Consider the following 24,057-nt stretch of genomic DNA (forward strand, 5'->3'; position numbering starts at 1 on the left):
TTTTTTCTGCAGTACCGGCGATGGAACCCAGGGGCATTCTACTTCTGAGCTATACCGCCAGTCCTATTTCTTAGTCTTTTTATTTTGAAACAAGGTCTCACTAAGTTGTGAAGGGCCTCACTAAGAAACTGAGGCTGTCCACAAATCGTGATCCTATTGTCTCGGCCTCTACAATGCTGGGATTACAAGAGTATGCCACCATGCCAGGAAAAAGAGCACTCTCTTTTTTTTCTTTTTCTTTTGTGGGTCTGGGAATGAAACCCAGGGGCATTTGACCTCTGAGCTACATTCCCAGCCCTATTTTTCATTCTTTATTTTGAAACAGGGTCTCACTGAGTTGCAGAGGGCCTCACTAAGTAGCTGAGGCTATCCGTGAACCCAGGTCCTCCTGTCTTAGCCTCCCAAATGCTGTGATTACAAGTGTGCGCCACCACGCCTGGCAAGAGCACTCTTCTTGACACCTAAGTTGTCAATTTCTCCTTCTTACCATGTATCTCTATTATTTAGGAAGTTTCAAGTTAAAAGTTGGGTGAAGCAAAAAGAACATGAATTGAAATAAATACTAACAAGATAAATTCGGATTGCTTTCTTGAATATTACCATTACTTTTAAATTCTTGGCAGACACTATAGTTACTAAGGGATATACGGAAAAAATCTAAATGTTTCAATTTATTCTTAATTTTTGATTTAACATCCCAGTGGTAATTCTGAAAGTGATCTGTTTTAAATATAACATATTAGCTGGGCATAGTGGTGCATGCTTGTAATCCCAGCACCTAGGAGGCTGAGATAGGAGGATCGGACAGGTTCAAAGCCAGCCTCAGCTACTTAGTGAGGCTCTCAGCAACTTAGTGAGATCCTGTTTCCAAATATAGTATAAAAAGGTCTGAGAGTAAAGCCCGGAGGTAGAAAAACCCCTGGGTTCTACCTCCAGTACCACAAAACAAACAAACAAACAAACAAAACATGTTTGCGCCGGGTGTGGTGGTGCATGCTTGTAATCTCAGCATTTTGGAGGCTGAGACCAAAGGATCGCGGTTCGCAGACAGCCTCAGCTACTTAGTGAGGCCCTCTGCAACTCAGTGAGACCCTGTTTAAAAATAAAGAATAAAAAATAGACTGGGGGTGGAGTTTAGAGGTAGAATGCCTCTGGGTTCCATCAGCAATACCACACACACACAACTAAGTAAATAAGTAAATAAATAAATAAATAAAACATGTTTAATTATTTGATTTTTTTAACAAAACAGGGGAGGTGGTGGCTTTTAATGTAAACAAAAATTCATATTTTTTCTAATCAGGTGTTTGTTTATTTATTTATTTTTGGTGGTACTGGGGTTCCTGGAAGCCCTTCTACCTCCAGGCTACACTCCCAGACCTATTTTTATATTTTTATTTGGAAACAGGGTCTCCTAAACCAGCGCGCGTGGCTGGCTTTGAACCTGCGCGATCCTCCTGTCTCTGCCTCCCAAGTGCAGGGATTACAAGCGTGCGCCACCACGCCCGGCTTAATCAGGTGTTTAAAGGTTTATTATATTTGGAATCTATTCAATAACCTTGGGAACATATACACTTGGGACAATCTGGGAATTAACAGAATGGTACTGCTGCCTCCTGAGCTTTTAAGCAGGAGGGTGGAAAGGGGTGGTAGTGAGATTCATTTAAACCTTTTTCTTCCTTTTTTTTTTTCAGTACTGATGATGGATCCCAGGGGCATTCTACCTCTAAGCTACACCTCCAGCCTTATTTTTTATTCTTTATTTTGAAACAGGATCTCAATGAGTTGCAAAGAGCCTCACTAAGTAGCTGAGGCTGCCCACAAATCACAATCTTCCTGTCTCAGTCTCCCAAATGCTGGGATTATAAGTGTGCACCACCACGCCTGGCTCCTCTTCTTTTTTTTTTTTTTTTGGTGGAACTCCTGAAATGAAACTACCACCTCTGGGCTACACTCCCAGACCTATTTTATATTTTATTTGGAAACAGGGTTTCACTAAGTTGCTGAGGGCCTCAGTAAGTAGCTGAGGCTGGCTTTGAACCTGCATGATCCTCCTATCTCAGCTTCCCAAGTACTAGGATTACAATTGTGCACCACACTGCCTGGCTTTATTGGAAGTTTCAAATAAAAAATGCTCATAACCTGGCCTGAATTGCAAATGCTCTAGAATCACATGTAAAAAAATTTTAAGAAGCCTGTTGTGGTGCATGCTTGTAATCCCAGCATTTGGGAGGCTGAGAAAGGGAATTATGGTTCGTGGACAGCCTTAACTACTTAGTGAGGCCCTTTGCAACTCAGTGAGATCCTCTTTCAAAATAAAGAATAGAAAAATAGAGCTGGGGGTATAGCTCGGAGGTAGAGTGCCTCTGGGTTCATCCCTAGTACCGCAAAAATAAATATTAAGATACAATAAGTCTTCTGAAATCTCAAGGTTTTATAAAGAACCATATGATATACAATTAAGAGATTCAAGCCAGGCATGGTGGCGCATGCTTGTAAAATCCCTGTGCTTGGGAGGCAGAGACAGGAGGATCGCACAGGTTTGAAGCCAGCCATGCTGGCTTAAGAGACCCTGTTTCCAAAAATAAAAAAGTATAAAATAGGTCTGGGAGTGTAGCCCGGAGGTAGAAGGGCTTCCAGGAACCCCAGTACCACCACCACCACCACCACCACCACCACCACCACCAAAAAAAAAAAAAAAAAAAAGGGTGGCAGAGGTAGCTCAGAATTAGAATATCCCTGAGTTCAATCTTCAGTACCACAAAAAAATCAAAACAAAAGAAAAATCCACATGGACATAAAGGGAAGCAGGAAGGGGAGGCAAACTTGGTAAATGTATATAAGTTTTATCAAAGTCCATACCTATGATCATTCAGATGAAATTTCTTTTGAAGTACTACAGATGGAACCCAGGGGAATTCTATCTCTGAGATATACCCCAGCCCTACTTTTTATTCTTTATTTTGAAACAGGGTCTCACTACATTGCAGAGGGTCTCATTAAGTAATTGAGGCTGGCTGTAACCCTGTGATCCTCCTGTCTCAGCCTCCCAAGTACTGGGATTACAAGAGTGTGTCACCATACCTGGCTAGATGATGAAATTTTTATTTTTTCTTTTTTCCCAGTACTGGGGATGGAACACAGAGATGTTGTATCTCTAAGCTACATCCCCAGCCCTAATTTTTAGTCTTTTTATTTTATTTTATTTTTTTGGTGGTACTGAGGATGGAACCCTTCTACCTCCAGGCTACACTAGCAGACCTATTTTATATTTTTTTATTTGGAAACAGGGTCTCTTAAGCCAGCAAGGCTGGCTTCGAACCTGTGCAATCCTCCTGTCTCTGCTTCCCAAGCACAGGGATTACAAGCATGTGCCACCATGTCCTGCTAGTCTTTTTATTTTTGAAACAGGGTTTCATGGAGTTGAAAATGGCCTAAGTAGCTGAGGCTGTCTGCGAACCGCGATCCTCTGGTCTCAGCGTCCCAAATGCTGGGATTACAAGCATGCACCAACATGCCCAGTTTAGATGATGAAATTTTTTAAAGAAAAAAAAAAAACTGTCACAGAATGACTTAATCATCATCTAGGGATAGAGAAGTAACTTACATATAGGAAATAAACCAGGCATGATGGCACATGCCTATAATCCCAGTATTTGGGAGGCTAAAACAGAAGGATTACAGGTTTGAAGCCTTCCCATCAAACAACTTAGACTGCCTCAAAATAAAAAACAATAAATAGGGCTGGGAGTGTACCTCGGAGGTAGAATGGCCTTCAGTTCAATCCTCAGCACCATGAAAAGAAAAAAGAAAAAAAAAGGGAAACAAAGAAAAGAAATCACAGCTATTCTCAGAAAGAGGGTTGAAATGGTGAATCAAGCCGGGCGTGGTGGCACAGGCTTTTAATCCCAGCATTCGGGAGGCTGGACAGGAGGATGGCAGTTCACAGACAACCTCAGCTACTAAGTGAGGCACCTCGCAACTTAGTGAGACCCTGTTTCAAAATAAAGAATAAAAAAATAGAGCAGGGGATGTAGCTCAGAGGTCGAATGCCCCTGGGTTCCATCCCCAGACCCCAGACCTGAAAAAAAAAAAGTGGTAAATCAATACGATTCTTGTAATATAAAGCTAGGAAAAGGAAAATATAGGGAAATCTCAATGTTATCCTAAGCTTCAAACAGTTCTATGACTACTTCTATATTTTTTTCTTGAAATTCAGAAAAAAAGACATTTCCTGTCTTTAGTCTCCTTTATAAGATCTCCTCTGGTGAGAATCCTTTCCATAAAGATGACACCTAAATCTACTTTCTTGACTTCAAACTTATATTTTCTCTGCCTTTTGGGCAGTTCCATCTAAGTTTACTTCCTTATTTAAAGCTCCATATGTCCAAAAACGGAATTTATCTTTTCCTCAAATTTGTTCTTTTTCCTAATTTCTGCGTGTGTTTTAAGGACACCACTATTAGGTTAAGTGCACAGACAGTACCAAAGCTGGACTTCACCTGCCTGACTGCATTCTACCTGTGAGCCATATCCCCAGTCATTTTTACTTTGAAACAAGGTCTAAACTACCTACGTCGGCCTGGGAGCAGTAGTCTTCAGGTTTCGGCCTGCCAAGTGTTGGGATCGTAAGGCGTGTGCCCAGCACGTCCAGCCTCGCTTCCTGTCCTTTCATCTTATCTCCGGGTTTAGGCTTCCTCTTCATTTTTACTGCCTTTCAGCAAACCATCAACAGATCCCTAACTCATGCTTCTCTAGCCTTTCAATTCAATGCTTCTCTTCTCTTCTTCTTCCTTCTCTTCTCTTTTAGTACAAATCATAATCTATTTTTTTTCCCTGCTTCTCAAGATTGATTGTTTTCTGAGTCCAGGAAATTACACCTCTACCTTGCCTCTTGTTTTGCTTATACAATTATAAAATAGATTTTTTTTTTTTTTTTGGTGGTACTGGGGTTCCTGGAAGCCCTTCTACTTCCAGGCTACACTCCCAGACCTATTTTTACATTTTTTTTTGGAAACAGGGTCTCCTAAGCCAGCGCGCGTGGCTGGCTTCGAACCTGCACGATCCTCCTGTCTCTGCCTCCCAAGCGCAGGGATTACAAGCGTGCGCCACCATGCCCGGCTTAAAATAGATTTTTTAAATTATTTATTTTACCTTTTTTATTTTTTTGGTGGTACTGGGGTTCCTGGGAACCCTTCTACTTCCAGGCTACACTCCCAGACCATTTTTACATTTTTATTTGGAAAGAGGGTCTCCTAAGCCAGCGTGCGGCTGGCTTTGAATCTGCGTGATCCTCCTGTCTCTGCCTCCCAAGCGTGGGGATTACAAGCATGCGCCACCATGCCCGGCTATTTATTTTACTTTTTACGGTATTGGGGATGGAACCCAGGGGCATTCTCACTCTAAGCTATACTTCCAGCCTGATTTTTACTCTTTATTTTGAAACAGGGTCTCACTGAGTTGCAAAGGCCTCACTAAGTAGCTGAGGCTATCCTTGAACTGTGATCCTCCTATCTCAGCCTCCAGAATGCTGGGATTACAACCGTGCACCACTATGCCTGGCTTCCAATATTATTTAAATCATAATTTTATTTTCTTTTTTTCATTAGCAGAAGGAAAATCATCTGAACTTCTGGCAAGACAGCAAGGCTGATATTTATAATGAGGCATGATCTGATTAACAGACCAAAAACTTAATAGTCTTTAATTACTCAATAAATAAAAAGGACAAAGATTTAAGAAAATGAAACTTCTTGAGGCGCTCCAAATAAATTTATTTGATTGTACTGGGAATTAAGCATAGGAGAATTCTACCATTGAACTACCTCCCCAACTATCTCCCCCACTCCTCTTTGTGGTACTGGGGATGGAACTCAGGGACATTTTACCTCTGAGCAACACCCCCAGTCCGATATTTTATTATTTTGAAAGAGGGTCTCACTGAGTTGCAAAGGGCCTCACTAAGTAGCTGAGGCTTGCCGCAAACTGTGATCCTCCTGTCTCAGCCTCCCGAATGCAGGGATTTCAAGCATGTGCCACTATGCCTGGCCCTACTTTATATTTTACTTGGAAATAGGGTCTCACTAAGGTGCTGAGAGCCTCGCTAAGCTTCTGAGGCTGGCTTCGAACCTGCTATCCTCCTGACTCGGCTTCCGAAGTACAGAGATTACAACTATGCACCACCATGCCTGGTGTCCCCAACTCTTTTTATATTGAGATAGGGTCTCAGTAAGTTGCCCAGGCTGGCTTTGAATTTTTGATCCTCTTGACTTAGCTCTTCCAAGTAGCTGAGATAATAGGCATAAACCACTGTCTCCAGGTTGGGGCCCTCTAATGGGAATTTTTTTGCCAAACAAGTGCCTGAACACAAAACCCAATAAGGAGTTTCCCAAAGAATTAAAGTAAAATTATTTTGGCTTGGAAATCAGACTTGGAATCCATGTGTCCTAAACAAATTTCATTTGGTATAATGGGGGGGGGGAGAAAAAAAAAGAAAAGAAAAACTCAAAAAAGAATAAAGAAAAATCTAACACACTGTGTGTGTGTGTGTGTGTGTGTGTGTGTGTGTGTGTGTGTGTGTGTGTGTTACTGAGGATGGAACCCAGGGGCTTTCTACCTCCAGGCTACACTCTCAGACCTATTTTATTTTGAAACACAGCCTCACTAAGAACCTGCACAATCCTCCTGTCTCACCTCCCAAGTATAGAGATTACATGTGTGTGCCACCACACCCGGCTCCTAACACATCTTGGTACAAAACCACAAAATGCATGTATCTAGATTACTGGGTACAATTTTGGTCACAAGACAGGCATACAATAAATATAATGGCTAAAATGAAAGACAGTTTCAAAGCAGTATTGTTCCACTTTGGATACTTAACCACTTTTATGATGAATAAAAATAACCTAGCCAGGTACAGTTGGCATACACCTGTAATCCCAGTATTTGGGAGGCTGAGGTTAAGGCCAGCTTCAGCAACTTAGCAAAACCCTGCTTCAAAATAAAAATTTGCTGGTGTGGTGGCAAATGTCTATAATCCCAGTACTTTGGAGGCTTACACAGGATTGGAGGTTTAAGGACAGCTTCAGCAAGTAGCGAACTTTCACCAACCTAGCAAGACCCTGTTTCAAAATAAAAATAAGGCCGGGCGTGGTGGCACACACTTGTAATTCCCGTGTTGGGAGGCGGAGACAGGAGGAAAGCGCAGGTTCGAAGCCAGCTGTGCTGGCTTAAGAGACCCTGTTTCCAAAATAAAAAAGTATAAAAATAGGTCTGGGAGTGTAGCCCAGAGGTAGAAGGGCTTCCAGGAACCCCAGTAACACCAAACAAAACAAAAAAACAAAAAAACCCAAAACAAACAAACAAACAAAACAAAATAAAAATAAAAGTAAAATAGGGCCGGAGGTATAGCTTAGAGGTAGAATGCCCCAGCATCTAAATAAATAAGGCTGAAATGTAGCTCAGAATGCCTATCAATGTCCATCACACACACACACACACACACACACACACACACACACACACACACACACAAAAAAAAAAAAAAAAAAAAAAAATAGAGATGAATCATATTTCTCTGAAGGAGTTAGGAAAATTCCTTCTTCATAATTAGGAACTGCCTTATACATCACATACTTTTCTCAGGACCTAGTTCAACTGCTCCTTTAAAATCTTTATTAAGCGGGGCGTGGTGGTACATACTTGTAATCCCTGTGCTTGGAAGGCTAAGACAGGAGGATCACGCAGGTTCGAAGCCAATGGCTCTGGCTTAAGAGGCCCTGTTTTAGAATTAAGAAGTATAAAAATAGGTCTGGGACTGTAGCCCGGAGGTAGAAGGATTTCCAGGAACCCCAGTACCACCAAAAAACCCCACAAAAAACCTTTATTAATAAGACAGATGTGGTGGTGCATGCTTGTAATACCAACTTGGGAGGCTGAGACAGGAAGGTTGCAAGTTCAAGGACTGCCTCAGCAAATAGTAAGATTTTCAATAACCTAGTGAGACCCTGTTTCAAAATAAAAATAAAATAGGCCTGAGGATATAGCTCAGAGGTAGACTGCTCCTGGGTTCACTCTCTAGTCACACATACACGCACATGTGCACACACACTCACTCAAAAAAAAAAGTTATTAGCAATTTGATTTAAAAAATCATTAGTAATACATATCTAGCATTTAAAATATTTTATATTTTCCTTTTTGTTTTACGGTACGAAGGATAGAACCCAGGGGCATTCTACCTCCAAGCTACACTCCCGGCCCTATTTTCTATTCTTTATTTTTGAAACAGGGTTTCACCGAGTTGCAAAGGGCCTTCATTAAGTAGCTGAGACTGTCCACAAACCGCGATCCTCCTGTCTCAGCCTCCCAAATGCTGGGATTACAAGCGTGCCCCACCACAACTGGCTATATTTTCCTTTTATGTGCTATTGTGGATTGAACACAGGAGCACTCTACCTCTGAACTACACCCCTATCCCTATTATTATTTTATAAACAAGATCGCACAATGTTGCTTTGGCTAACCTTGAACCTGCAATTATTCTGTGTCAGCCTCCCAAATACTGGGATTACAGGCATGCACGACAAGGGCTGGCTTTTATTCCTCTTCTTAACCAAATAGAATTGTTTAGTATTTTCTCATTTAAACAAAATACTGCTCAAATTCTATCATAGTACTTATATTGTGATAATAAAAGCTTACAAACTTTTATTGTCTCTTCCTATTTTTTTTATAAACCTGAGGGTGGGTATTGAGTTATTTATCCTTATCATTACATCCAACAGTTTTCTTAAGATAAATGAAGAAATTGACATATCTTTACTTATTCCTATTCTTACGAATGATGTCAATGGCTAGATATATCACTACCACACCTAAAAAGGTGCCCTTAAATACATCCAAATAATTTATTCTGTACAAAAAGACATTTTCATTTCAACTTCTTTTTTTTGGGGTACTGGGGACTGAACTTAGGGGCATTCTACCTCTAAGCTACACCTCCAGCTCTACTTTTATTCTTTATTTTGAAACAGGGCCTCACTAACTTGCAGAGAGCCTTACTAAGTAGCGGAGGCTGGCCACAAACTTGCAGTACTCCTGTCTCAGCCTCTCAAGTACCGAGATTGTAAGTGTGCACCAACATGCCCTGTTTTAAGCGCTGTTCAAACTAGCCTCAATTTATGTTAAAACAGATGCTATCCTGGTTTTTTTTTTTTTTTTTTCTCCTTTTTGTGGTACCAGGGATGGAACTCAGGGGCATTCTACCTCTGGGCTACATCCTGAGCCCTAATTTTTTTTACTTTTTTGGTACTGGTGGTGGAAACCAGGGACATTCACCCTCAGCCCTATTTTTCATTCTTTATTTTGAAACAGGGTCTCATTAAATTGCCAAGGGCCTACTAAGTAGCCAAGACTGGCCATGAACCTGTAATTCTTTCTCTCAGCCTACCAAGTACTGAGATTATAAGCATGTGTCACCACACCTGGCTTTCCTGGTTCTTAAACCAAGCAGTACTCAGTTACTTCTCTCATAACATATCCAAGCCGGGAGTGGTGGTGTACGTTTATAATCCCAGCACTTGGGAGGCTGACACAGGAGGATCACACATGTTCGAAGCCAGCCTCAGCTACTTAGTGAGGCTCTCAGCAACTTAGTGAGAACCTGTTTCCAAATAAAATATAAAATAGGTCTGGGAGTATAGCCTGGAGGTAGAAAAGCCCAGGGTTCCACCCCTAGTACCACCAAAAAAATAAAAAATAAATAACATATCCATGGTGAAGCATGAAAATTTTTGGTTATATCTCTACCCCCTACTTTCCAACTCCAAAAGCATTTTGGAATGAAACCAAGTGATAACAATGGTATTATAATGATAATTTTGAGTTCATACTCACTTGTATGTGTGCGTGGGGGGGGGTACTGGGTATTGAACCCTGGGGCATTCTACCTCTAGGCTACACCCCAGACCTATTTAATATTTATTTGAAAACAGGGTCTCCCTACATTGCTGAGGATGTCACTTAGATGATCCTCCCATCTAAGCCTCTAAGTACTGAAAGTACAGGTGAGCACCACCACACCTGGCTCATACTCACTTTTTTTGTGTGTGTGTGGTACTGGGGGTGGAACCCAGAGCCTTACTAAGTAGCTGAGGCTGGCTTTGAACCAGTGTGATCCTCCTGTCTCCTGTCTCGGCTTTCCAAGTACTGGGATTACAAGTATGTGCCACCACACCCGCCTCTCATATTCACTATATTCACTTTTTTTTTTTTTTTTCCGGTCTGGGGATGGAACCCAGGGGCATTCGACCTCCAAGCTACACTCCCAGCCCTATTTTTTCTTTATTTTGAAACCAGGTCTCACTGAGTTGCAGAGAGCCTCACTAAGTAGCTGAGGCTCTCTGCGAACCGCGATCCTCCAGGTCTCAGCCTCCTGAATGCTGGGATTACAAGTGTGCGCCACCATGCCCGGCTTCTCATATTCACTTTTTAAAAATTTTAATAAATTTAAAAATTACTTCCAAAATGACTATTATTTCAACCACCATGTAGATTTCTTTTAACACACTTCAAAATCACTGATGTGCCAGATAAGATCTGTTATTCTTTTGTGTGTGTGTGGTACTGGGGATGGAATCCAGGGACCTTCTACCTCCAGGCTACACTCCCAGATCTATTTTCATATTTTTATTTGGAAACAGAGACCCTCACTGAATTGCTGAGAGCCTCACTAAGTAGCTGAGGCTGGCTTTTAACCTGAGCGATGCTCCTGTCTCAACCTCCCAAGTACTGGGATTATGAGAGTGCACCACCACACCCGGCAAGATCTGTTATTCTTTATTAACTAAATTTGCCTTTTTGCTAAGGAGTAGTAGTAATATTTAATATTAGAGAAAACAAACCACTTTTTTTTCTCTTTTTTCCTTATTAGCTTAAATAAATATACGTTCTTCATCCAATGTAAAAACTAACATTCTCCGGGCGTGGTGGCACACGCCTATAATCCCAGTGCTGGAGAGGCTGAGACAGGAGGATTGCACAGGTTCGAAGCGAGCCTCAGCTACTTAGTGAGGCTCTCAGGAACTTAGTGATACCCCGTTTCCAAATAAAAATATAAAATAGGGTTGGGGTGTGACTCAGAGGTAGAAAGTCCCTGGGTTCCATCCCCAGTTCCACATACACACACAAAAAAAGTATTCTTTTTAAAAACTAACATTCAGTTGTTAAGCAGTGCTATAGCACCTATTATCAGTAAGACTAAATGGACAGTTAAAATGGGATTAACATCTCTGCTACTTAACCAGTTTAAGTAATCACAAAATTTAAGCAATCACAAAAATCAAGGAATCACAAAATTTTACACCAGTCAGCTCAATTGTATTTGACAACATAGCTCAATGCAGAGTTTTTAAACTACAAAGCATTCTCTTATAAGAAAGTCTTTTCTGCTGGTTTGACTCATTCTTACTTACCAATATACATGTCCCAACAATGAAAGAGTAAAGGAAGCTGAGTCACCAAACTCAGTAACAATGTCATCATGGCTTTTCTGCTTATTAAACACTCCACCAGACAAGATCTGTTCACCTTCTGCAAGCCTTTAAAATACAAAGTTACAAATTTAAAACAATCAGTACCTCATGAAGATCTTTTTTTTATTTATTAATTTTTTTGTGGTACTGAGGATTGAGCCCAGAGGAATTCTACCTCTGAGCTATACCCACAGCGCTATTTTTTTCTTTTTAAATCTGAAACAGGCTGGGCATGGTGGTACATGCTTGTAATCCCAGCATTCAGGAGGCTGAGACTGGAGGATTGTGGTTCACAGATGGCCTCAGCTACTTAGTGAGGTGCTCCACAACTTAGTGAGACCCTGTTTCAAAAAATAGAGAATAAAAAATAGGGCAGGAGGGTATAGCTAGGTGCGTCAATGCCCCTGGGTTCCATCTCCAGACATATCCCCTCCAAAAAAAATTTTTTTGAACAGGGTGTCACTAAATTGTGTGGAGGGTCTGGCTAAATTGCTGAGGCTGTCCTCAAATATGTGATCATCCTGTCCCAGTCTCGCAAGTACTAAGATTACAGGCATGAGCTGTCATGCCCCGCTGAAGATGTTCATTATTATCAATGTATGTCTAACTATGGAGACAGATAAAGTAAAAAGTTCATGGTACTTCAGAATAGCAGTAAATATATATTAAAATCATTAGAGTAGCTGAAAATTTCTGATCTTAAAATTTTACCTAACTGGGCAGGGGCATGGTGGCACATGCATATAATCCCCACGCTTGGGAGGTGGAGACAGGGATTGTGCAGGTTCAAAGTCAGCCGCGCTGGCTAAGAGACCCTGTTTCCAAATAAAAATATAAAAAGATAGGTCTGGGAGTGTAGCCCAGAGGTAGAAGGGTTTCCAGGCTCTCAGCAACTTAGTGAGACTCTGTTTCCAAATAAAATATAAATTAGGTCTGGGAATATAGCCTGGAGGTAGAAAGCTTCTGGGTTACACCCCCTGTACCACCTCCCCCCCCCAAAAAAAAAAAAAAAAAAAATTTACCTAGAGCCTGGCATGGTGGTGCACACTTGTAATTCTAGTACTTGGGAGATTGAGACAGGAGGATTACAGGTTCGAGGACAGCCTCACCAAGTAGTGAGACTCTCATCAACCTAGTGAGACCCTGTTTCAAAAATTAAAATGGGGGGTGGGGGTGTAGCTCAGAAGAATGCCCCTGGGCTCAATCCCCAGTACCCCCCCCACTAAATAAATAATATTTAGCTAGGCAGAGTGAGACTCAGCAACCTAGCAAGATCCTATTTAAAAACAAAACAAAACAAAAGGCTGTGGATATAACTTGAAGGTAGAATGTCCGTGTTCAATCCCTAGTCTCTCTCTCTCCTCTCTGTTTCACACACACACACACACACACACACACACACACACTCCCTAAATGAAAAAAGTGCCCAATTTTAATATATATTTAATATATATTTTTAGCATATCATGTAATCATATCATGTTGTTATTTTTTATTTTTTAGGTGGTACTGGGGTTCCTGGAAGCCCTTCTACCTCCGGGCTACACTCCCAGACCTATTTTATACTTTGAAACAGGGTCTAAGCCAGCGCGGCTAGCTTCGAACCTGCACTATTCTCCTGTCACCGCCTCCCAAGCGTGGGGATTACAATCATCCGCCACCACATCCAGCTCATATCATGTTTTTTAATAAAAACAATTCATTAAATGCAGGGCATGGTTGGCACACACTTGTAATCCCAGCATTTGGGAGGCTGAGACCAGAGGATTACAGTAAAGTGGATAGCCTCAGCTACTTAGTGAGACCCTGATTCCAAATAAAATATAAAATTGGTCTGAGAGTATAGCCCGGAGGTAGAAAGCCTCTGGGGTTCACCCCCAGTACCATCAAAAATAAATTAATTAAAAAATAAAGAATAGGGGCTGGGTGTGGTGGTGCAAGTTTGTAATCCCATCATTTGGGAGGCGGAGACTGGAGGATCACAGTTCACACACAGCCTCAGCTACCTAGTAAGGAAGGCCCTTAGAAACTCAGCGAGACCCTGTTTCAAAAAAATAAAAAGAATAAAGCTGGGTGTGGTGGCGCACGCTTGTAATCCCAGCATTCGGGAGGCTGAGACCGGAGGATCGCGGTTCGCGGACAGCCTCAGCTACTACTTAGTAAAGCCCTCTGAAACTTAGTGAGACCCTGTTTCAAAATAAAGAATAAAAAATAGGGCAGGGGGCGTAGCTCGGAGGTCAAATGCCGCTGGGTTCCATCCCCAGACCCACAAAATAAATAAATTAATAAATAGAATAAAAAATAGGTCTGGGGGTAGAGCTCAGAGGTAGAATGCCCTGGGTTCCATACCCTGTACCGACTGCAAAAAAAAAAAAAATAAAAAATAAATAAATAAATAAAAAAATCTTTAAAAACATAGTTTGGAAAACTTTCAAGTAGATTAATAAAGCATATTCTGAATGTATCTTTGCATTGTCAGTGGAACTTTTTGTTTCCTCCCAGTAAAACATAAAAAAAATATATATATGTATATATATGTAAATATATATTACTTATAAATGGGATAGGAATCTGTCAATTTAAAACCTGGCTTAAAGTCAGGCATGGTATCGAATGCCTTTAATTTCAGTACTTGGGAGGCTAAGTCAGGAAGATCAAAGGCTCTAGGACAGCTGCAGCAAGTAGTGAGACTTTCATCAGTCTAAAGAGACCCTGTTTCAAAAAAAAAAAAAAAAACCCCGGCTGGCAGGGTAGCTCAGAAGTAGAATGCCCCTCGGTTCAATCCCCAGTACTGCAGGAAAACAAAAAACTGGTTTAAGAGATTAGTGCATGCCTATAATCCCAGCACTTGGAAGGCTGACACAGGAGGATCACACAGGTTCGAAGCCAGCCTCAGCTACTTAGTGAGGCTCTCAGCAACTTAGTGAGACCCTGTTTCCAAATAAAGTATAAAATAGGTTTAGGAAGCCGGGTGTGGTGGTGCACACTTATAATCCCAGCATTCAGGAGGCTGAGACCAGAGGAGGAACAAGGTTCGTGGACAGCTTCAGTTACTTAGTGAGGCCCTTTGCAACTCCATGAGACCCTGTTTCAAAATAAAGGATAAAAAATAGGGCAGGAAGTGTAGCTCACAGGTCAAATGCCCCTGGGGTCCATCCCCAGACCCGCCAAAAAAAAAAAAAAAAGGTATGGGAGTGTAGGCTGGAGGAAGAAAAGTCCCTGGGTTTCACCCCCAGTACCACACAAAACAAAAACAAAAACAAAAAAAAAACACCCAACAATATATTTTGCAGAGCTTTATAGAAATCTTAGCCTTAAAAAATAAGACAGCAGCTAGTCACTGGACAAATAAAATAGTTATGTATAAGTATATGGTGACTTTATGAGACTTATTTGTACCCTTCAACTATAAACCTACAAATACCCATGCAAGCTTTTACTAATATCTAACTGCTTAGTCACTTTTACCATGATTCCAATTTTTACAGGACAGAAAAGAGTTTAATAGAATATAACTATTTATCTATCTCTCCAGTTGCTGCTGGATTTGAAATAGGGACAGCTGACTTGGTTTAACTGGAAATAAGCAAAGAGTATTCATTTAGCTGGGCATGGTGGCGCACGCTTGTAATCCCAGCATTTGGGAGGCTGAGACAGGAGGACTGCAGTTCGAGGACAGCTCACCTACTACTTATTGAAGCCCTTTGCAAATCAGTAAGACCCTGTTTCAAAATAAAGAATACAAAAATAGGGCTGGGAGTGTAGTTCAAGGTAGAAAGCCCCTGGTTCCAACCCCAGTACCAAAAAAAAAAAAAAAGAGTATTCATTTATTCATTCGACTCTGTCCCCCACCCATTTCAAAGGGGTAGGCAGTAGCTCCTCCATAAAAAGATCTCAAAAAGAAAGTGTGAGTTTTCTGAGATGTGGATGTGGATCTCAGCTTTGAGGCTGGTCTCACCAACTTTGAGATATCCCATTTTCAAAGTAAAAAATTAAAATAGGGCTAGGTCACAGCCCCTGGGTTCAGTTCCCAGTACCAATAAGTAAATATTAAAAGTAAACAGGTCATGGTGGTACACGCTTGCCACCCCAGTAATTGGGAAGCTGAGACAGGAGGATCACAGGTCAACCTCAGCTACTTAGCGAGGCCTTCCACTACTTAGTGAGACTCTGTTTCAAAATAAAAAATAAAATAACAGGGCTGGGTATATAGCTTGGAGGTAGAATGCCCCTGGTTCTGGGAAGAAAAAAAAACAAAACAAACAAAAAACATAGTTGTGCATGGTGGCATACACCTGTGATCCCTGTACTTGGGAGCCTAAGACAGGAGGATCACGGGTTCAAGGCCAGCCCTAGCAACTTAGCAAGGCTCTTAGCAAACTAACGGGACCCTGCTTCCAAATATAAGTAAAATCAGGCTAGGGGTGTAGCTTGGAGGTAGAATGCCTGTAAGTTCAATTCCCAGTACCCACCCTCCAAATTTAAAAAATAAAATAAAACCGGGCATGGTGGCTTGCGCTTGTAATCCCAGCATTCGGGACACGGTTCGGGATCACAGTTCGCGGACAGCCTCAGCTACCTAGTGAGGCCCTCTGCAACTCAGTGAGACCCAGTTTCAAAATAAAGAATAAAAAATAGGGCAGGAGCTGTAGCTCGGAGGTCAAATGCCCCAGGGTTCCACTCCCAAACCCACAAAAAATAAAATAAAATAAAATAAAATAGGAAACTAAGTCACCAATTTGAGGCTTATTCAAATTTGTCTAACACTGAAAGAAAAGGAAAGAAAAATGGAATTTGTGATCATTTTGGAAACCTTAAGAATTATTTATAACTTAAGTTTCTCCAGAGTTCAGTTCTGCTATCACCATGAACAATGAAATCTCTGCATAACAAAAGTAATGTCTCCAGGCATGGTGGCACACATTTGAAATCCCTGCGCTTGGGAGGCGGAGATAGGATCGCGCAGGTTCGAAGCCAGCAGCGCGCACTGGCTTAGGAGACCCTGTTTCCAAATAAAAATGTAAAAATAGGTCTGGGAGTGTAGCCCGGAGGTAGAAGGGTTTCCAGGAACCCCAGTACCACCAAAAAAAAAAAAAAAGAATAATGCCACAGGCAACAGCTCAAACATCTCAAATCTGTACAACCAAAAAAGAGGACAAAAGTAGGAACCAATCAGTTTAAACTGTCCAAAAGAATTTGATCCAAAATTCTACAGTGTAAGTAGAATAAAATTAACCAGAGAAGATTAGAAACTTACTTGCTGAGATCAACACAACACTTTGCAAGTAGGTATTTGCACTGTGGTGTAGTACAGCTATGTCCTTTTAAGAGTCTATATGCTTTATACGCCTTTCCTGAGCGGTAGTAACAGGTTGCCAGTAAAAACAAGGCTTCTTCAGAGTGCACTAAACAGACATAACACAGAAAAAGGAAATTCAGCAGAGTGAATGGCAATTGGTCTATCTGATAATAAACAAGTTTAGAAACAAAAAACTAGGCATCTTATTTAACCCAAAATAATCATTATTAATTCAAATTTGAATTATGGAGAAATAAATATGCTGCTGATAGTAGTTCAGCTAATTAAATCCTGAATAAAAGCAAACACACACATATAATCATCTAACCTTAGACTACAATAAAATATTTTGGTTTTAGGTATTATTTCTTTCTTCCATTTTCTCCCCCCCTCCCCCGTGGTACTGGGGATGGAACCCAGGGGCATTCTACCTCCGAGAAACATCCCTAACCTCTATTTTATTCTTTATTTTGAAACAGAGTCTCACTAAGTAGCTGAAGCTGTCCACAAACCGTGATCCTCCTGTCTCAGACTCCCAAATGCTGGCATTACAAGTGTGCGCCACCACACCCAACTATCTTCTTCTAACATATTTTTTAAGAAGACAGAAGACAAATGTAACTAGAGAAAAGATGAGGTAAATAAGCCCATTTACTAAACTGAAATAATTTCCACATTAAAAGATCAGATTTTTATGCTGGGCACGGTTGTGGTTGTGCATGTCTGTTAATCCTAAACTTGAATAGCAGAGGCAGTAGGATCACAAGTTCAAAGTCAGCCTGAACAACTAAGGAAGATCCTGTCTCAAAAACTAAAAGCAGCTGGGGTCTTTTTTTCTTTCTTTTGGTGTGTATGTGTGAGGCTGGGGATTGAACCCAGAGGCATTCCATCTCTCAGTCACACTCCCAGCCCTATTTTATTTTACTTTTTGTGTACTGGGGATGGAACCCAAGGGCATTGTACCTCTGAGCTACATTCCCAGCCCTATTTTTTAGTCTTTTTGTTTGTTTGTGGTGGTACTGGGGGTGGAACCCAGGAGCTTTTCTACTTCGGGCCATACTCCCAACCTATTTTTTTTTTTTTGGTGGCTGGCTTCGAATTGCAACTGCGCGATCCTCCTGTCTCCGCCTCCCAAGAGCGGGGATTACAAGCATGAGCCACCACACCTGCCCCAACCTATTTTATACTTTATTTGGAAACAGGGTCTCACTAAGTTGCTGAGAGACTCACTAAGTAGCTGAGGCTGACTTCGAACTTGTGTGATCCTCCTGTCTCAGCCTCCCAAGCACTGTGATTACAAGCATGCACCACCACGCCCGGCTAGTCTTTTTATTTTTTGAAACAGGGTTTCACTGAGTTTTGAAAGGCCTCACTAAGTAGCTGAGGCTGTCCACAAACCATGATCTTCTTGTCTTAGCATCCTGAATGCTGGGATTACAAGTATGTGCCACTTACTCCTGGCTCTTCCCTATTTTATTTTGAAACAGGGTCTTGCTAAGTTGCTAAGGTTGGTCTTGAACCACTGATCCTCCTATATCAGCTCCTAAGTACTGGGTTTATTTTATGTATGTATGTATGTATAAATGTAAGTATGAGCCGGGCGTGGTTGCGCACGCTTATAATCCCCGCGCTTGGGAGGCGGAGGCAGGAGGATTGCGCAGGTTCGAAGCCAGCCGTGCTGGCTTAAGAGACCCTGTTTTCAAACAAAAAAAAGTATAAAATAGGTCTGGGAGTGAGCCCGGAGAAGGGCTTCCAGGAACCACAATACCACCAAAAAAAAAAAAAAAAAAAAAGTATGTATGCATTTATTTATTTTGTGGTACTGGGGATGGAACCCAGGGGCTTTCTAACTCTGGGCTACACTCCCAGACCTATTTTATATTTTATTTGGAAACAGGTCTCACTAGTTGCTGGGAGCCTCACCAAGTAGCTGAGGCTGGCTTCAAACTCGGGATTACAAGCATGCACCACCACCTGGCAGGACTGGGGTGGGGGGTTTAGCTCAATGTAAAGGACACCTGGGTTCAAGCCTCAGTACTGAAGAAAGAAGGAAAAAAAGACCAGAATTTTTTTTTTCTAGTACTAGGGATGGAACCAAGGGGCATTTTATCTCCAAGCTATACCCCCAGGCCTATTTTTTATTCTTTATTTTGAAACAGGGTCTCACTGAGTTGCAAAGGGCCTAAGTTAGCAGAGGCTGTCCGTGAACCGCAATCCTCTGGTGTCAGTCTCCCAAATGCTGGGATTATAAGCGTGCACCACCACACCTGGCTAAGACCAGACTTTTAAATGTTGTTTCTAACACCAAATATATGCTAAATTATATTCAAGATAACTTAAAGAAAAAAATTTCTAAATTGATGGACTCTATAGTATCACTAAGTAAATTACTCTACAATGTTAAGAACTGAGTCAATCTGTTCCCTATTTCTTTACACTAGGAAATACTCCTTCCTTATTAATAAAACGTGGCATTTTCCCCTTATTTACTCTATATCACTATTAAAGTAATGATCACTTCTATTCACAACCTCCTAACTAAATTTGTGCTTTTATGTAAAAATCCCTGTAGGCAGAAAGATCTTCTAAACCACTGTTTAGGCCGGGCGTGGTGGCGCACGCTTGTAATCCCCACACTTGGGAGGCTGAGACAGGAGGATCACACAGGTTCAAAGCCAGCCTCAGCTACTTAGTGAGGCTCTCAGTAACTTAGTAAGACCCTGCTTCCAAAAATAGGTCTGAAAGTATAGTCCGGAGGTAGAAAGCCTCTGGGTTCCACCCCCAGTATCACCAAAAAAACCCCCCACTGTTTAGCCAGCCATGGTGGTGCACACTTGTAATCCCAGTACTTGGGAAGCTGAGGCAGGAGGATCACAGGTTTGCCACCAGCCTTAGCTACTTAGCAGGCCCTCTGAAACTTAGTGAGACTCTGTTTAAAAAATAAAGAATAGCCAGGTGTGGTGGTGCTTGCTTGTAATCCTAGCATTTGGGAGGCTAAGACAGGAGGATTGCAGTTTGGGGACAGCCTCAGCTACTTAGTGAGGCCCTTTGCAAGGCCCTTTTCAGTGTGATCCTGTTTCAAAATAAAGAATAAAAAATAGGGTGACTCAGCCAGCTGATCAGGACTATACGCAACTTTCCAGATGTGTGACCTGTTGGTCCCTTCCCCCACAGCTGGCTGACTCCCTGAAGGGTGCCGGGGTTGGGTCCGAATAAAGCAGCGGTCTCTGATAAAAAAAAAAAAAAAAAAGAATAAAAAGTAGGGCGGGGGGTATAACTCGAATGTAGGGTTCCATCCCCTGTACTGCAAAAAATAAAATAAGGAAAGAAAGAAAGAAAGAAAGAATACCTCTGTAGCTCAGAGGTAGAATGCTCCTGGGTTCCATCCCTAGTAGCACCAAACAAACAAATGTTTCCAAAGTGTAGTCTTGTACCAGCATCAGCCTAACTTGGAAATTTGTTAGAACTGAATTCTTGTGCCACATCTCAAACTCACAAAGTCATCATCTGGGGAGTAGACACCTCCAGTGTATGAACCTGCTTCAAAATACAAAGGTGAGAAGAGCTGGGGTTTAGCTCAGAGGCAGGATGCCTGAGTTTCATCCCCAGTACAAAAAAAAGCGTGACAGGATTGTCACTGTAGCTATTGCTCTTAACTATAGAATACGAATTTTGTTCTAATTAAAAAACAAACCTAAGCTGGGCGTGGTGGCACACACTTGTAATCCCAACATTTGGGAGGCTGAGACTGGAGGATCGCAGTTCGTGGACAGCCTCAGCTACTTAGTGAGGCCCTTTGCAACTAAATAAGACCTGGTTTCAAAATAAAGAATAAAACATAGGGCAAGGGGTGTAGCTCGGATGAAGAACACCCCTGGGTTTCATCCCTAGACCCACAAAAATAAATAAATGAATGAATAAAAAATAAACCTAGGAAAAAAACTCTAAAGATTGGGAATAAGTATACCATATAAGTATACCATAGTCTATAAACTTGGATCAACTCTATAGTTATAAAACTTAACATGCAGGGCGTGGTGGCGCACGCTTGTAATCCCTGCGCTTGGGAGGCGGAGGCGGAGACGACTGTGCAGGATCAAAGCCAGCTGCACTGGCTTAAGAGACCCTGTTCCCAAATAAAGTATAAAAATGGGTCTGGGAGTGTATCTCGGAGGTAGAAGGATTTCCAGGAACCCCAGTACCACCACCACCAAAACAACAACAACAACAACAACAACAACAAAAAACAAACAAACAAAAAAACCCTAACATGAAAAAAGACACATGAAAAAAACCCTAACATGAAAGAAAGATACAAGTTAGAAGTTTTATCAACTAGTGGTCAATTATAAAGAAGAAGAAGAAGAAAAAAAAAAGAACAAGATACCAAGAATCTTGCTAGTCATAAAAGGTGATGAAATTTCATACATTTTATTCATTTACAGTTCTATACAAATGAATAGTCACAAACAAACCTTCTGCGTACAGTCGCTCTGCGAGGAAAACGGCATCTCGGTAAGCATAGTGGTTTAGCGCTTGCCATATAGCAGCCTGCAAGTGGAAGAGAAAGAACACAAATATGCATGTAGAGAGTTTCCTTGGATTTTTTACTTTGGTTTTGTATTTTCTATTTTGTTTTATAGGGCTGAGGATCAAACCCAGGGCTCTACACATGCTAGGTAAGCATTTTACTACTGAGCTAAATCCCGAACACCTAGAGAGTTTCAAAGTTACTCCAAGCACAGACTTGAACATAATACTCACATTAGTATCCAATGCCCACAGAGCAAACTTAGATAAAGATCTTCAAGGTACGGTTCCTAAGGTATCTATATTTACTCACTCAACCGTGTGTGAACTTTTAGGCTTCTGTGCCTTTGTATATCCCTTTCTTTCATCAGAGAATGGAGGCTCCCTCACCAACCTTCCCTAATAAATTTCTCATCCCTAAAGACCTAGTTTAAATAACATGTACTCCATAAAGCTTTCCTGGGAGATTCCTTTTTTTTCATTTATCTCTTTTTAAGTACTGAGGATGGAACTCAGGGGCGTTCTACCTCCGAGCTATACCCCCAGACCTATTTTTTTTTTTTTTACTATTTATTTGGAAACAGGGTCTCACTGAGTTGCAAAGAGCCTAAGTAGTAGATGAGGCTGTCCGCGAACCAAGATCCTCCTGTCTCAGACTCCCAAATGCTGGGATTAGAAGTGTGGGCCACCATGCCTGGCTTCCACTTACCTCTTCTAGTAGAATACTTACATTATATTAGTTACCTGTTTACAGGCTGTCGACGCTACTAAATGATAGGCTCTAAACATCAGTAGTTCTCAACTACTTTTCATGATATGCATGAAGGAAATGCTCAAATGTATGTAATCCTCCCACAGAAACTCCCCCACCTATTACCTTAAATGCTACTAAATTTTCAGCCACTCAAAGCTGCATACTGGAATAAAAATGAGTAAATTACAGGACTAACCATTAATGTATTTATTTGGATTCTGTTTTCTTTTTTACAGATATAAAACATAATGTGCTGGGCATGCTGGTGTATGCCTATAATCTCAATACTTGGGAGGCTGAGACAGGAGGATCACAAGTTCAAGGGCAGACTCAGCAACATAGCAAGACTCTTAGCAACCTAACAAAACCCTGTTTCAAAACAAAAAAATAACCCGGGCATGGTGGCACACGCTTGTAATCCCAGAATTCAGGAAGCTGAGACCTGAAGACTGAGGTTCGCAGACAGCCTCAGCTACTTAGTGAGGCCCTCTGCAACTCAGTGAGACACACTTTCAAAATAAAAAATAGAGCAGGGGTGTAGCTCGGAGGTTGAATGCCCCAGGGTCCCATCCCCAAACCTGCAAAAACAAAAAACAAACAAACAAACAAACAAATAAATAAACAAAATTAAAAAGGCTGGGGGTATAGCTCAGATGTAGAATGTCTCTGGGTTCAATCTCAGTAGTCCCCCCACCATACATACATTGGGAGGAATATGAGATAGGAGACTTTTTCCCCCTCTTTTTTTGTCTTACTAGCATTGACCCAGGGCATTTTGAAACAGTTTCACTAAGTTGCAGAGAGCATCTGAGGCTGGGAAAACCAGTTATCCTCTTAACCTCTCAAGTACTGGAATTATATACTGGAATTATAGACAGGCACCACTGCACCTGGCTTATGGTTTCTTTTTTTATTTATTTATGCGGTACTGGGGATTGAACCCAGAGGTATTCTATCTCTGAGCTACACCCTCAGCCCTGCTTGAAATTTTTTTTAAAAGAGCTGGACAAGCCGGGCGTGGTGGCGCACGCTTGTAATGGCCACACTTGGGAGGCTGAGACAGGAGAATCGCACAGGTTCAAAGCCAGCCTCAGCTACTTAGTGAGGCTCTCAGCAACTTAGTGAGACCCTATTTCCAAATAAAATATAAAATAGGTCTGGGAGTATAGCCTGGAGGTAGAAAGCTTCTGGGTTCCACCCCATGTACCACTAAATAAATAAATAAATGAATGAATAAATAATTGAATAGGGCTTGGAGGCAAATGTTCCTGGGTTCAATCCCCAGTACCACAAAATAAGCAAAATAAATTCTAAAGTTCCCAGATTTAAAAATATATGTATGGGCTTGCCGGGCGTGGTGGCACACGCTTCTAATCCCCGCGCTTGGGAGGCAGAGACAGGAGGATCACGCAGGTTCGAAGCTGGCCGCGCGCACTGGCTTAGGAGACCCGTTTCCAAATAAAGATGTAAAAATAGGTCTGGGAGTGTAGTCCAGAGGTAGAAGGGCTTCCAGGAACCCCAGTGCCACCAAAAAATAAAAAATAAAAAATAAAATGAATGTATATACACACACACATGTACTGAAAGTTTGCATATACTGAAAATCTGTATAGTCTTAGAGATAAATCTGGGGGTTCAATACCCATTTACATAATATTGAAAATTGATATACTATCTTAGAGGTTCATGAATACTCTAGTAAGAATCACTGGTATACCTGTAATCCCAGTACTTGGGAGGCAGAGACAAGAGGACTACAGGTTGTGGATAGCCTGGGCTCCTTAGTGATGCCCTCTGCAACTTAGTGAGACCTTGTTTCAAAATAAAGAATTAAAGCCGGGCATGGTGACGCATGCTTGTAATCCCCATGCTTGGGAAGCAGAGACAGGAGGATCGCACTGGCTTAAAAGACCCTGTTTCCAAATACAAAAGTATAA

At 41.5% G+C, this 24,057-nt stretch overlaps 1 protein-coding gene across 2 annotated transcripts in view; it reads right to left on the reverse strand.

Moving 5' to 3' along the window:
* CDC27 (cell division cycle 27) overlaps window positions 1–21,379 on the reverse strand; it is a gene marked incomplete at both ends in the record, with an annotated part of 58,315 nt that extends 36,936 nt beyond the window's left edge. Inside the window, one exon of one of the 2 annotated variants that reach the window (XM_080712725.1) lies at window positions 21,312–21,379. In XM_080712725.1, coding sequence (XP_080568851.1) covers window positions 21,312–21,379 — 68 coding nt within the window. Of the gene's footprint in view, window positions 1–11,477; window positions 11,548–21,311 lie in introns of those variants that run through there. The other variant, XM_080712726.1, reaches the window with a different exon arrangement.
* Window positions 21,380–24,057: the final 2,678 nt, after the last annotated feature.

This window comes from Muscardinus avellanarius (genome assembly GCF_963383645.1).
Source record: "Muscardinus avellanarius genome assembly, chromosome: 16".
NCBI lineage: Eukaryota > Metazoa > Chordata > Mammalia > Rodentia > Gliridae > Muscardinus > Muscardinus avellanarius.